At 47.4% G+C, this 15,067-nt stretch overlaps 1 protein-coding gene across 2 annotated transcripts in view; it reads left to right on the top strand.

Moving 5' to 3' along the window:
* The window catches only part of GFRA1 (GDNF family receptor alpha 1), a 220,692-nt gene that overhangs the window by 155,683 nt on the left and 49,942 nt on the right, over nucleotides 1-15,067 (top strand). For both annotated transcript variants that reach the window (XM_012001135.1, XM_012001134.1), the window contains one exon: nucleotides 2,221-2,557. In XM_012001135.1, the coding sequence (XP_011856525.1) occupies nucleotides 2,221-2,557 (337 nt within the window). The remainder of the gene's footprint in view (nucleotides 1-2,220; nucleotides 2,558-15,067) is intronic.

The following is a 15,067-nucleotide window of genomic DNA, read 5'->3' on the forward strand; positions in this document are numbered from 1 at the left end:
ATTTTGGCTTTTGTTGCCATTGCTTTTGGTGTTTTAGACATGAAGTCCTTGCCCATGCCTATGTCCTGAATGGTATTGCCTAGGTTTTCTTCTAGGATTTTTATGGTTTTAGATCTAACATTTAAGGCTTTAATCCATCTTGAGTTAAGTTTTGTATCAGGTGTAAGGAAGGGATCCAGTTTCAGCTTTCCACATATGGCTAGCCAGTTTTCCCAGCACCATTTACTAAATAGGGAATCCTTTTCCCATTTACAGATGCTTGTAGATGTGTGGTATTATTTCTGAGGGCTCTGTTCTGTTCCATTGGTCTATATCTCTCTACAGCAAGTTTCTTGGACTCTGATGTCACAGGAAGACACATGAACCCGGAGCACAATAAAATATGACCCATGGTGCCAGGGTATCATGGTGTGATTTCAGATATTTACATATGGGTTTTCTGAAAGCAAGACGCATCTTCAGTAGAACAGGGAGAGTTGTTTTCCTAAAATGTTGGACTTGCTTTGTGTGCCCTTTGTTTATTTATGTACAATTTTTTAAATTGTAGCAAGAACATTTTGCATGCAATCTACCCTCTTAACAGAGTTTTAAGTGTACAATACAATATTGATAATAATCGGCACAGTGTTGTAGAGCACGTCTCTAGAACTTATTCATCTTGCATGACTGAAACTTTATTCCCTTTGAAGAGCAACTCCCCATTTTTTTTTCATTTTCTTCTCCAGCCCCTGGCAACCATCATTCCACTCTCTGCTTCTGTGAGTTTGACTATTTTAGATTCCGCCTATACGTGGAATCAGGCAGTATTTGTCCTTCTGTGACTGGTTTATTTTGCTTAGCTTCATGTCCTCAAGGTTTATCCATGTTGTCACGCATTGCAGGATTTCCTTCTTTTTCTAAGGCTGAATAATATACCGTGTGCCCTTTAGACAGGCAGCAAATACACTGCCCTATCTTTCAGTCCCACCTAACCCAACTGTTCCTTGTCTCTTGTCAATTTTTTAGCCTTTTGTCATTTCCTAAATGCCTTCCTGGCCCCTATCAACTGGAGGCACATAAACAGAATGAAAGGCAGTCATAGAATCCATGGAGGGGCTGAGGCCTGAGGAGGAACTTGCTTGGGTATCTCATCCCACGGCTGCGCAGTGCTGGTCCAACAGCTCCCTGCCCGCTCCAGAGAATCACTGCTACACTTCATCATCAGTACTCCATGGACTACCTTATACATTGTTTCTGGAAGGTTTTTCCATCACTTCCCTCTCCCTGCAGAAACATCCTTCTAATGGGGACAGGGTTGAATTCCTGTTGTCCGTTCATCCTTTAACCTCGCTATTGGGCTTGGGCTTGGCCTTGGCCTTGGCCTGCCTGCCCAGCACCAAATGGGCCCTGCCTCCACTATGCTTTTGCTGCAGACAGCAGAGGGCAGGCAGTGTGGATAGCACAGGGCAGGCAGTGTAGACAGCATTGGCTTCTCTGGAGTTGTGAGTTTCCTGGAGCCCACTGAAATTCTATTCAAAAGACAAGCTGAATTTTTCTAATCTAGAACCTTAGTACTCACAGAGCCCACGTGTTGTCTATGGTAAGTTAAGTGGTAATTGAGAGGTTTGCCAATTTTTATGTGATTTATTCTGGTTTTCTTTCAACATCCTGCGAACTAAAACTTAAATACAGCTTCGTTGTGGTTGCTTCTTCCTGTTTAGAGAATCTGGCATAATATTTTGTCTTCTGGGCTCAAATAACCATGTAATTACTCTGTAATCATATAGTAATTAGCATGTACTATATGCATTTATTACATAATTATATTCTTGGAGGATTGTATGGCAATTATACTTGCATTCAGCATATCATGAACAAGTATATAATTTGTTGTTTTTTTCTTTTATCCTCATTTCAGTTTACTAACCAGGGGCTGGAAGCTTATTCTCCTGTTGCCTCGTATGTACATAGCCAGGCAGGTGCCTCTGTTTTGGCCTCACCTAGCACTCCTTATTCTACATCTGTGGGAATGTTAGGAGTTTTTGTGCTGCTGTAGACTCCTAGTATTTGTACTCCTAGCTTTCTCTTGTCATGAAGTCATTAAGTTATTAGCTTCAAAACTCATTAAGTTCTAGAGCCACTGGCAATGCCAGATAAATGGCAAGATCTCAATTAAAACAGAGTAGGTGAGAACACAGAGCCAAGCACTGTGACCATGCCTGTCTTTCTCTGCATTTGCAGTGGAGCACATTCCCAAAGGGAACAACTGCCTGGATGCAGCCAAGGCCTGCAACCTCGACGACACTTGCAAGAAGTACAGATCAGCGTACATCACCCCGTGCACCACCAGCGTGTCCAACGATGTCTGCAACCGCCGCAAGTGCCACAAGGCCCTCCGGCAGTTCTTTGACAAGGTCCCGGCCAAGCACAGCTATGGAATGCTCTTCTGCTCCTGCCGGGACATCGCCTGCACAGAGCGGAGGCGACAGACCATCGTGCCTGTGTGCTCCTATGAAGAGAGGGAGAAGCCCAACTGTTTGAATTTACAGGACTCCTGCAAGACGAATTACATCTGCAGGTAAGCGGGCACTGGCAGCCGGTGATTAATGAGGTGACAGGGAAAGTCTTGGTGGCTGCATTGGCTGCTAAACTCCCTTTTCTGTGCTTCTACCAAGGTAGAGGAGGGAGGGGAACCCAGTTCATTTGAACGAACAGGCAAAAATCTGACCTCTGTGTCTGCCACGGAGTTCTTCAGAAGCTGCTCAGGCCTCTGTGCTGGCGAAAGTTCCCATCTTTAATCTGGGAATGCTTTGAGGGATGCTAGAATGAGGTAAAATACCACTGCCTTTCCTGGATACCTCTCAGGTGAGAGGGTCACCTGGGGGGCAGTGACCTCAAGGCACACACCTGCTCCTCAAGTCCTGAGGGCTGCCAGGGATTAAGTAAAGAGGAGCTGGCTGGAGCTTTGGAGGCTCTTGAGCTTCAGGGGCAGAAACCTGGAAGAGACCAGTGAGAGGGATTGAGCAGAGTCCAGCCTTGGGGTGAACTTTGAATGCCTGGGTCTGTTCTGGACTGTTCTGTGGCTATGAAGAGGTCACCCTCCCACTTAGCTAATCTCCCAGATCTCAGCCTCCATCAGAAATTTGATAAGCCTGGACCATGTTGTTAAAAATATTCACTTCCTTTTGCTTTTTGGCCATTTCTGAATTTACTTTGATATCTGAAGGAGTCCATGAATACACTTTCTGTGTTTGAAAAACAAAAAACTGGCTGGGCGTGGTGGCTCACGCCTGAAATCTCAGCATTTTGGGAGGCTGAGATGGGTGGATCACCTGAGGTCAGGAGTTTGAGACCAGCCTGGCCAACATGGCGAAACCCTGTCCCTAGTAAAAATACAAAAAATTAGCCAGGCGTGGTGGCAGGCGCCTGTAATCCCAGCTACTTGGGAGGCTGAGACAGGAGAATCACTTGAGCCTGGGAGGTGGAGGTTGCAGTGAGGCAAGATGGCACCATTGTACTCCTGCCTGGGGGACAAGAGCGAAAATCTGTCTCAAAAGAAAAAAAAGAAAAACCACAGGCCTGGCACAGTGGCTTACACCTGTAATCCCAACGGTTTGGGAGGCTGAGGCAGGCAGATTGCTCGAGGTCAGGAGTTTGAGATCAGCCTGGCCCACATGGTGAAACCCTGCCTCTACCAAAAACACAAAAGCTAGCCAGGCGTGGTAGTACATGCCTTTGGTCCCAGCTACTCAGGAGGCTGAAGTAGGAGAATTTTTTGAACCTGGGAAGTGAAGGATGCAGTGCGCAGAGATCATGCCACTGCCCTACAGCCTGGGTGAAAGAGTAGGACCTTGTCTCAAAACAAACAAATCAACAAACACAAACCACAAACACAGCAGTATAGATGTAGGTAGAGTGAAAAGAGAAAGTTACCCTTCACTCTGCTCCCATTCACCCCCAAGCTTCAGGCAGTCACTGTTAACCATTTTGTGTGTGTCCTCCCAGAACTTAGTGTTGAATTCAGTTGCTGATTGAAGCAAGTAGATTTGGGGTATCATATTGAAAAACAACTGTACTTTGTCCCCAGGTAGAAGCCCTCAATATATGCTAAGCCAGTGGACAAGCAGATGGGAGTATGACCATGTACTTGTTTCCTATTGGTTCCCCATTTCTAAAAAGCCAAGAGCAGGAAAAAAAAAAAAAAAAAGTCTGCGATGTTGAAGATTCTGAGTTTCCGTTCAACTTAAGTTTTATTCCGGTAGAATGGGAACCCACTCTTTCCTTAAATCAGCTGTAATAATGACCAAAGAAAATTGTAAGTCCTCGTTATCTGTATAACCCTCTCATGCTGAAGACTTTCTGGGAGTAATGTTTCTCCTCCTTTCTAAAACAAATTGGAAGCAAGAGACCTGCTCTATGAGGAAGGACTCGGATGACCAAGCATCTTATGAACTGAGTTTGCATCTTGGGAAGAAACAGGTGTTCCAGCAACACAATACAAGGACGCTTCCTCACTTCCAAGCCCCTGGTTCATTAAGGCACTCTAGCTGTGGGCTAGAAGCAGGGATAGGTGTGCTAGAAGGGTCCTGAGAAAGAGGCAGATCCTCAGCAAGCCAGGAACCTGGGGAAGCCAATCAGTTAGGGTGTTGAAGCACCTTCTGCTGAAGATGAATAAAATGAATGCAGCCAAGAAGCTGCAGGGAGCTTTGCTTGGGGTCCAGGGATGGGATAGAGCAGAGATCCTGAAGATCTCTGGATGTGAAACCCCAATTCCTGGGGCCCCTTTAGTCTCTGAGCAGAAGGGATCCCCCTTCTGGGAGCAGGACTGGATTTCTAGGGTCTTACTTGGCTTAATGCTAGACAGCTCCTCTGTGTCTCTATAATAAGATGGGATCTTGTCCACTGATGGTTCCAAGCCAGGAGACCTGGGCTTTCGGTCCTGCCTCAAGATGGGAAGCTGTATAGGGCAGAAATGGAGCTGTGGATGAGTATTCCATCTATGGAATGATGGCTGGGAGGTGGGAGAGGTGGTGGTGATGGAGCTTTTCCTTCCTCTTCTCCCAGGTTTATCTTACACAAGATGGCCAGAGAAGGTCTGGGACCTCCCCTACACATATTGAGAAAGCCCATATTGAGCAGATAATTTGCATTCTCTGGCTTGTTCTTCTAAAAAGAGATAATCATTTGAGGGTTGGTGAGAATTCATTAGATCAAATTGCTTTCCTGCTAAGCTGTAGTGAGAATAGCTGGGCGTTGAGAACTTAGAGGGCTCTAGAGGAGGCGATGGGAGGAACCTGCAGATAACAGGATGGTTTAGGTGCTGTCTGGGGCCTCAGACTGAGGAAGGAACAAGTTCCAGGAACTGTTTGTGACATCTGTAATAGCAGGGAGTGGACTCAGCTGACAGCACAGAAATGTACAACAGGAAGCAGACGGCCCTTGTCTGTGTATTGACTTTGCCTGATCTTCCTGGAGTGGACAGCAGCCACCATGCACTGGGGTGAAGGATCCCTAGGCTGGATGGTGGGACTAGAGGCGTGTTCGTGCTGCTGCCACATTTCTGGCTCTGGGAGAAACTCAGAGGCTGTTTAGGAATCCAGATCTAGACTGTCCCGGGGCCCTACCCAGTGAAATTTGTCTCAGTGTGATTGATGGGTTTTATACACTGTCTTGAGCCTTTCCTGGGAAGCTGAATCCATGACTTCCCTGGTGTTACCCATTGTCAAGTGATTTAGCCCATAATTTCTTTCCAGAGCCTGGATTTATTACTCATGATTACCCCCTCCCTGTCGGAGGTGCTAAATGTAATTTGAGCTGCTAGGTTGGCTAGCAGTGTTTGCTTCCATCACATTTTATTACTCTTGCCTTTAATTTTATGCCTTTTATCCCATCCCTTCTCAATCCATCTGTGTGAGGCCATTGCTGTTCTACCCAGAGTAGCAGCTGGTACTAGCTGGAGCTGGGGGTTCTTTGGGTCTCACATTATAGTTGCTATAACCCTAACCCCACCACTGATGTGATGACTTGAGGTCTCATTTGAATAGCCCCAAAGGGAAGGGATGGCAGGAGGGAAACTTGCTTCCTAAAAACCATATTCTTGGAAAGCTCACACTTTCAAATGCTCCATTTACATCTTAACATCAGCAACCATCAAAGAGCTGTTCAAGCTCATTAAAAGCTCCCTGAATTTAATATTTTCCAACTGAGGGCCTACAGGTTTCCTTCCCCAGGGTCCAACAGTGCCTCTGCACAGAACCTGTCTCTCTTCCGCCTTATGCCTTCAAACAGATGAGAAGCAACATTAGCTTTTCTGTTTGACTTTGTTTTCCTTTTTCCTTTTCCCTTTTAGGGAAGCTGACAGATTCCTTTCCCCTTGAGGTAGTTGGGGAGAGTCAGAGCCTGACTGTTTGGGCCTCCAAGCTTGTCCACAGAAAAGCAAATGCAGAGGTATTATTAGAAGGGTGACATGGAATTTCAAAGCCCTCACAGTCTTCCCCCTGAGCAATGTCTCCCCTGCCAGGTTTCCTCTGGTTGCTTTTCTTAGTGTCTGGAAAGATATCAGGACTGGTTTGTCTGAATGGAAGCATAACCTTTTGTTCCTGATGCAAATCTGTATAATTTAAACTTATATCTTCCCTCCTGTCTAAGCACTGGCTCGGGTGCCACAAATAAGTTCCTATCTCTTTATTGTAATTAATCGCTCAAGTACCTCAGCTATTCTTCATTACCAGGCAGTCCAGCGCCTTCCCCCTGGGCAAGTTCCCTCATGTTTTCATCGAAGAACCACAGAGGTAGACTCCAAAATCCCTTCTGCTTCCAGTGTCAAGCAAAGAGGGAACCCAAGTCTGCTAAGCAGCCCGCTTGCCTGTGCCTTTAGCTGCTGCCACATGGTGTCGCTGTTGAGAAAAAACTCAGGGTATGCTTGGTGGTTTAGTGGCCTTGTCCTTCTGGGGCATTCAGCATGTGCGGCAGAGCTGCTTCACCTGAGTGACAACACCTAGTTTATACTCACGTATGCAGCCATTGTTTCCAAAGCATGACATTTTGCTCTGGGGAGCTACGTTCTAAGGGGTTCCAATCAGAGCCAGCCCTCTACCTTGAACACCAGTAGCCCAGGCTCTACGTTTTCTGGCAGTGTGTTACTAGGTAGAATTGAATGCTTCTCTTTTTTCTTTTGTTTAATTATTATTTTTTAGAGACAGAGTCTCATTCCGTTACCCAGGCTGGAGTACAGGATTGCAGTCAAGGCTTTCTGTAGCCTCTAACTCCTGGGCTCTAGTGATCCCCTTATCTCAGCCTCCCATGTAGCTGGGACTACAGGTGCATGCTACCATGCCTGGCAAATTTATTTTAATTAATTAATTATTTATTTTTAGAGACAGGGTCTTGCTATGTTGCCCAGGCTGCTCTTGGGCTCCTGGCCTGGAGTGATCCTACTGCCTCAGCCTTCTAAGTAGCTGGAAATTGAATGTTACATTTGCATTCCTATTGCCAACAGTGCTGGGTTAAGGGTATCTCCCTCCTTTTAGAAAGATTCTGATAATGCTGAACCTCAAAAGGAAATGGGTCAGGGGCTCTATGTCCTCGGTCCCCAAAGTTCTCTTGACCCTGCTGGAGATATGATACACTTGTTCTTCCTGGTGTCCAACCCTCTGTCCCCATAATCTCCAAGAGTGGTGGCTTTGACGAAATCACCATATATGGTTTTCCCATTCCCCAGGGATCGAGGACCCTGTAATTGTATCCTGGATGCCTGGGGGATTTTTAGCAGAACCAAGAAGGCCTTCCTTGGCATAACTCCAGGAGAACAGCACATGCAATTTCCAAAGTTCTGCCCTCACCAGCACTGCATTTGCCACACTGGGGTTGACCCCGTGACACTTAGAGGAAATGTAATGTTGTTAGTTGGTTGATCAGGGCAACTGGGGAAATGTGTCATAAAACTATGCAGCGAATTTCTGCTCCCATAATTTATTTGGTCTGACAGTGTTAGTGCACCTTTAAAAGGTGAGAAATGTGTTTCATTTGCCTGGAATGAGAACCCCATTTCACAATAAACTGTGGATCTTAGAGATCAAGGACATCCTCTACTGTTTGGGCTTAAATTCCTGAGTCAAATACTGGATCCCACATCACTGTATCCAGGCTTGCCTTGACATGCAGCAAGCGCAGGAGAAAATGGCTCAGAGGATAATTAATGCCTAAAACTAGATGGGTAGATTAATTTGGCACTTAATTTTATTTTACACTGATTCATTCACAAATGGAAATCAGCAATTAGACAATGCAAACTTTTGAACCATGGAAAGAAAGGTTCGGGAATATGAGAAAATACAAGTAAAACATTTTCCAGTTCATTTGAGCAGTTTTCATTTCAAATGATTACATGGGTGTCTCTAGCAATGCGTTCGGAGTGCCGAATGGCGCGTTTTTAATATGCCCCACCTACACAAGCCACCCACCACCCTGTCTGCTCTGGGGGCTGCTGGACTCCTATGTGCCTGCAGCAGATTCATCAAGACCCTGAGAGAAGAGCAAGCAGGTTCTCTGACATCTGCTACTGCCCGCCCTCGTGCTCTTTGACTCCATCCTGTGGGGAGGGGCACCTTCCTGCTGGCTCTTCCAGCCTGCCCCTTCTGCCTGCACCACCTCCTGATGTGTGGCCCTTCAGCTCCACTCAGCAGTGGCAGAGCTCTATCAGCTCGGGCTCTCAGAGGTAACCTGAGCCCTGGACCAGACAGGAGCCAGCTATGACCTGCCCCATCTCGCCTTCTATCTCATTTCTTATCTCTCTGTTGGCAGAGGTGGGTGTGAAGCCATTTGTCTGCCCCTGCTGGAGCCTGTCCCTGTCTAGTTTTACTCCCTGTTCTCCCTCTCTCCAGCCAGTCCCCTCCCTGCATCTGCCCAAGCTCAGGGTCTCTGCCTCATTTTCCTTGCTATGTCTTCCTTCACCTGCCCAAGTCCTCCCAATCACTTTTTCCACTCTTGGCTCAGAGAGAGAAAGAAGCAGGGACTCCTTGTCTTTGCATTTGCATATTGTGTTGATCATTGGATCTGTGTGGACAGATGGACTCTTGGCACCAGACCATCTTTTATCATCTTTGCGTGTGAATGCGGATGGAAAAGGAATGGAATGGAATCCACCCAGGAGGCCCAAACAGAGGGCCTGTATTTCTTTGGAGAAGGGGTGTCACAGCAGAGGGCCTCAGGAGCCATCTTCAGATCAGGCCTTGATGGCCAAGGAGTGGGGAAGGGGATACAGTGGTTGAGGTGGGAAGAAGGGGCCTTGGGGACTGTCATGGCGGCAGAGGGAGAAAACTCAGTGCCATAGAAAGGCGAGCTATTGGGGCCTCCTGTGTCAGAGGGGTGCTGGATTTTATCTATCAAAGGTTTAGGAGAGCATCAGAAAACTCCCAGGTGGGAGCAACATGGAGGGAGGGTTGGAGTGGTAGATATAGCGGCTGGGATCAAGTTAGGAAGCTCCTGCAGTTGACCCCATGAGAAGTGATGAGCACAGAGGCCCACATGAACAGGACAGGAATTTGGGAGTCCCGCTGGACACTGTGGAGGTACTGACTAAATCTTTACTGAATGAATACATTTAAAACATGACTAGATCTCAGAGAAGGGGCTGGGATATAGGGGTCGGGTTACAATCGTCCGCATAGAGGTTGTCGTAAAAGATGCTTGGTAAGATTTGTTCTCTAGAGAAAGTGGGTGAAATGAGAAATCGGCCAAAGTCTGAACCTTGGGAGCACCAGGTGTATGGTGGGGGTGTCTGAAGGGGACTTAGAAGTTGGAGAGTTGGAGAACCCAGCAAAGGACCTTGAAAAGCCAAAGGGGAACAGAGTCTTAAGAAGAAAAGGGAGATGGTCATTGGTGTTGATCACTCAGAGAGCACAGGAGAACTCAGGGAAACAATTCAGTACATAGGAAGTATATCCTTCCATCTGTTTCTCCACCCATTTCTCTCTCCTTCCATTTATCCATTCAGTTTTCCATTCATCCATCTGTCCATCCATCATCCATCTGTCCATACCTTCATTCCTCTCTCCATCAATCTATACCTACTTCCATCCCCCCATCCCACCATCTATCCACCCATTCATCTATCCACTCATCCATTTATCTATCCATCCACCCACCCACCCATCCATCTCTCCCTCCCTCGCTCCACCCATCCATCCGTCTGGCCGGCACTTACTGTGCTAGGAATAACAACCTGATATCTCAGCTACAGTGCAGAGAGGAAGGCAAGCACACACAGTCACGACAGCATGGTGTGACAGTCTCTGGCAGGAAGGGACAAAGTGCTGAGAACAGCCAGCTGAGTGTGGCTGTTAGCAAGGCTTCTTGGAGAAAGCCGCCATCTGAGCTGGACTAGCCAATGACTGGCATGGAAGAGAGTCACAAGGCAAAGGCCCAGAGCTGTGGGTTTGAGGAAGGCACAGGAAGTAAAACAACAACAATAACAACAACAACAACAACAACAACAATGCATTCACTAGGTGCTGCTGCTGATCAGCACTGAGGTACACACCTCACAAACGTGATCTCTCATCAACCCAGCCACCCTGCACGGGGGTGATCAGTGGAGTGGCCAGCCCAAGGGTCACCCCGCTCCCACACAGAGGACGTAGGAATCGGCGCAGTCTTCCTAACTCTGAAACCTGGTGTCTGTCACTATTTCCAGACGACTGTCTTTCATGGTGGGAATACAATGTTCTTACACTGTTCAGCCTTTACTACCTTTAGTTCCAGACAGCCAGAATGATAATTCTGGCCAGCGTCTGAATCCAGACACTCTTTATGGCTCAGTAACTAAGACAGCATCCGTGTTAAAGGCAGTTTTTAAAGCGAGGTAGAACATCATGTCCATAAGAGCCTCTTAGCGTCATTTAAAAAATAAAAGCTGCTCAGGTAATACAAGCTCATTAGGTTCTTTATCTAATTTCCTTTTGAACACTCATTGCTTATTATAGAGTGGTTTCTCTGTGACAGTTTACTGATTTCAAAAGAGTCGTTTCTACAAATAGGAAAAAAATACCCCTCCAGACCACTCTGGCTTTACTATTAATATTGTTAGCTCAATTATTTGGTCCAGGCACATTTATTGGGCACAATCCGCTGGACAGTGAGGGTCCTGCATGTGTGGGTGGTGCACCCCTTCCCAGGCATGCACATTCACCTGGTTTGGATTCCTTAATTCCCTGCTGAACTGTCACTGGCTGTCAGTGTCCTCAACCCTAACCTACCTGAAGGCAGTGGACGTCTGGCACCTGGCTGTGTCTCAGAGCAAATGAATTCTTTGCTGTCACAGAGCAACAACCAGCTCTAAATAATCCATGGTGTCACCAGTTTGGGGTCATCCAGGTGTTTCAGCTTCCTGCCTTCTCCCTGGCTTGTGGCCATTACGTGAATCATCAGGAAACCCTCCATTTTATGGATTGCATCTTGAGAGTACGGTGCTGCGCCTGTAATCTCAACTACTCCAGAGGCTGAGGTAGGAGATTAGCTTGAACCTGGGAGGCAGAGGTTGCAGTGAGCCGAGATTGTACCATTGCCCTCCAGCCTGGGCAACAAGAGCGAAACTTGATCTCAAAAAAGAAAAAAGAGAGAGAGAGTACAGTGCTGGTGAAAGGGGTGGTGGACACAAGACCTCTGGATCTTTACCAGACCTGAAGAAGAGGAGGTGGGCGGGGGAACTCAAAGGGGGTCTATGGGTCCGTGGACTTCAGACCACCTTGTTCAACTGCAGGTGGCTGAGGGAGACCTCCGCTGATCCCCTCTACTGCTCTGTGCAGCTTGTCTCTCTTCAAAGAGGACCCTTCTGCTCTGCCCACCAGCCGCCTCCTGCTAGCACTCATGAAGTTCACAGGCATACTACACCAGCTGCAGGCCCCTCAAGCCCAGGCCCAACCTAACCCAGCCAGATTTCATGATCGTTTTTTTTTCTAATTCCCAGGGAAGGGGGTGTTTCCATTTCCTATAGCTCTGTTTTCAAAGGTGTTTCATCCACGGAGCAACAAATTGGGGTGCAAAAGAATGGGGAGAAGGAAGACGTCAGTAGCCTGTGACCCAGAGCAGTCTCATCTTTGCCTGGGGAAATCTGCCCCCTTAGTTACAGGCTGGCTGTATTTAAGGAGAGGAGCATGTCCTGTGTTTAATTAACATTCAGTGACTTAAGGAGGGCTCCGTGGAGGGCAGGGCTGGGCTGGGCTGGGCGACGCCAGAGCACCTGCTCCCGTGCATGGGCTCATCTCACCCCGGGAGCCTGACCCCGAGAACCTGCCAGCACCCTCTTCCATGCTGCTAGGAGGGTCCTCTGGCAGTCACCTCTTCCCCTGGCCTCCCCACCTGCCAGGCCAGTGTGGGCCTGGGTGTCACAGCCAGGCTTAGAATCCTGCTCCACCCAGGGAGACTCCAGACTCCCCCACACCCATCCCAGGCATTACCACAAGTGAGGATCCTGCAGTCACATTGCCATTTACATTTCTACAGGGCATTTCCAACTCAGTGAATGGGAAATTGCTCGTCATTTCCAAAGGCAATTAATTATGCAGAAAATTTTGCATCCAAGAAAAACAAGAATTTAAAAGAACCATCAATGTGAAAAAGTACCATACCATGCTGGAGTCTTGGGATTTTTTTCCCTTCCCCAGTAGTTGTCAGTGTAAGCGTTTGTGAGTTAGGCGGACTGGGCTTGCGTTGCGATTTTGTTAGTTCTGTGACACCAGCTGCTGGAGGCCTCAGTTTCCCATCCATAAATGGAGATAATGACTCCATCTTCATAGGGCTGCCGTGAGGACTAAATGAGATATTTTTGTGCAAGTACATCAGCACGTGCCTGCCATCTAACCCAGAAAACTCTCAATAAATATGTCCTCCTTTCTCTTTCACTTTTCCCACAAGTTTTTATCAGGGAGGACAAAGCTTAAGATTCTAAATGTGATATCCCCCAGAACAGACAGAGATCTTTGAAGTAGAACTTGTGAGCTGGTGTGTTGTATGTGCCTGTAGTCTCAGCTGCTCAGGAGGCTGAGGTGGGAGGATCACGTGTGTCCAGGAGTTCAAGTCCAGCCTGGACTACATGGCAAGACCCTGTCCCTAAAAATAATAATAATAATAATAATAATTAAAGTAGGATTTATGAGCGGGCAGATTCCCATTACTCTACACTTCTCTGCACCCACAGCACTAAACGTCATGTGGAAATGCCACATGGCTAAGCTTGATAATCACCCTCTTTCAGCCTTTGTACCATTAGGGAAAACGGGGGGGTGGAGGCGGAGGCAGACAGAGTCTAGAGGTGTTTGGAGCATGTGTCATCTCAAGAACATTTCTGCCCAGAATATACAATTATTGGCACACAAAGATACACAGTAAGATGTGAGCAGAGCTGGCCCTGAGACTACTGGGCACAGAGTGGGGAGATTCACTATTGTCTGGACTGAATAGGCAGTGGGAGCCCTCTGGCAGCCTCCTGGCCACGTGCTTCTTCTGTGACCTGGAGTAACTGTGAATCAGGGGCTCTCAGAGGTGCTTGTGTCTGAGTCAGTGATGTGAGGGATCCAGCAAAGGGCAGCCACTGACTCAGTGAGACTGAATCTGAAGCCCCCTCCCTCTGGATGTTTCCATGTTGTGAATCACCCCATCTTCCCCTTAGGAAGCAAAGCCACAACTGGGGGCAGAGTGGCTTGTCATATAGGACTCAGGAGCTCAGAATGTGCAGAGCTGGGGACATGGTTATAGGAACGAGTGGATGGCGGTGACGGTGGTGCGGGTGATGACAAGACGAGCAACACATACTTGACATTTACTTTGTGCCAGGCCCTGGGCTGAGCTCTTTGCAGCAACCTTGGAAGTGGGAGCTGTTATCCTCCCTGTCGCTGGATGAGGAGGTGAGATCTTGAACAACTTCCACATCACCCAAGTGGTGCTGCTGGAACCAAAGGCAATTAATTATGCTGCAGGTGCAGCCCCTCTCTGCTGCCCCGCTCCACAGTCAAGGAACCCAGAGGGTCTGTGGGGCTGCGGAGCTCATGTTGCCAAATGCTGCACTGCCCATTTCTGTACACGACGCGCCTGTCTTGTCAACCACCCACAGAACTCCCAGAGACACCCAGGGAGAGTGGAATTGGATACTGGGGGTGACTTTACTTGTACTTCTTATTTATTTTAAAACAAAAATTTTAAAATAAGGGACCTTTGGGTCTTGTCAAAATAGGGCTTAAGTGCTCCTTGGCAAACATAGTTCATTTATCATTAAAACAGCAGTTTTCAAACTTTTTGGTTTCTGGAATCCTTTACACCCTTAGAAAATTACTGAGGATCTCAACAGGCTTTTGTTTATGTGCGCTAAATCTATAGGTACTTACCACAGTGGATTGAAGGTGAAAAGCAGTTTACATATTTATTACTTCATTTAAAAATAACATCAAGCAGCTCATTACATGTTACCATAAATAACAGAACATGCTTTTATTAACAATCATTATATTCTCCAAAAAAAAAATTAGGGAAAAGTGTGGCATTGTTTTTACATTTTTACAAATTTAGCATCTGGCTGGAAGGCAGCTGGGAGAGAGAGAAAGAGAGAGAAAAAGGTCACTAAGGTCTGAGTATGCTAGGAAAACAGTTTTGGTCTCACTGACCCCTTACAAGGTTCCCTGAGACTGCCGGGATCCCTGGACCTCTCTTTGAGAACTGCTGTGCTAGATGGACCAGAGTACTCTTGGGCTGGAAGACTTGTGTGTGCACCAGCACTCCTGTGGTCTCCCTGAACCAGCACAGTCTGGGGTGTGCGCCTGCCTTGTGCCCAGCTCCGTTAGCCACAGTGGGTCAGGACGCCGAGGCTGTGAGATGTCTTCCCCAGCCAAGCGCTAGAGCCCCTCCAGGTGGAAACGGGTTGAGTAATTAGAGAACCTTGCAGCATCTAGCATCAGCTGTGCAGTCGCTTCGGGGCTGCTTGGCAGGCTGGAGCACTGAGCCCAGCTTGGTTTCTTGCTCTGAGAGATGCCCTCCTGATAGCTCCTTTGTAGATGGTTCCTCTCTTGTCTAGCATGCCGAAAGATTTCACCGTCATATT

Source organism: Mandrillus leucophaeus, unplaced genomic scaffold, assembly GCF_000951045.1.
Source record: "Mandrillus leucophaeus isolate KB7577 unplaced genomic scaffold, Mleu.le_1.0 Scaffold65, whole genome shotgun sequence".
In the NCBI taxonomy this organism is placed as follows: Eukaryota; Metazoa; Chordata; class Mammalia; order Primates; family Cercopithecidae; genus Mandrillus; species Mandrillus leucophaeus.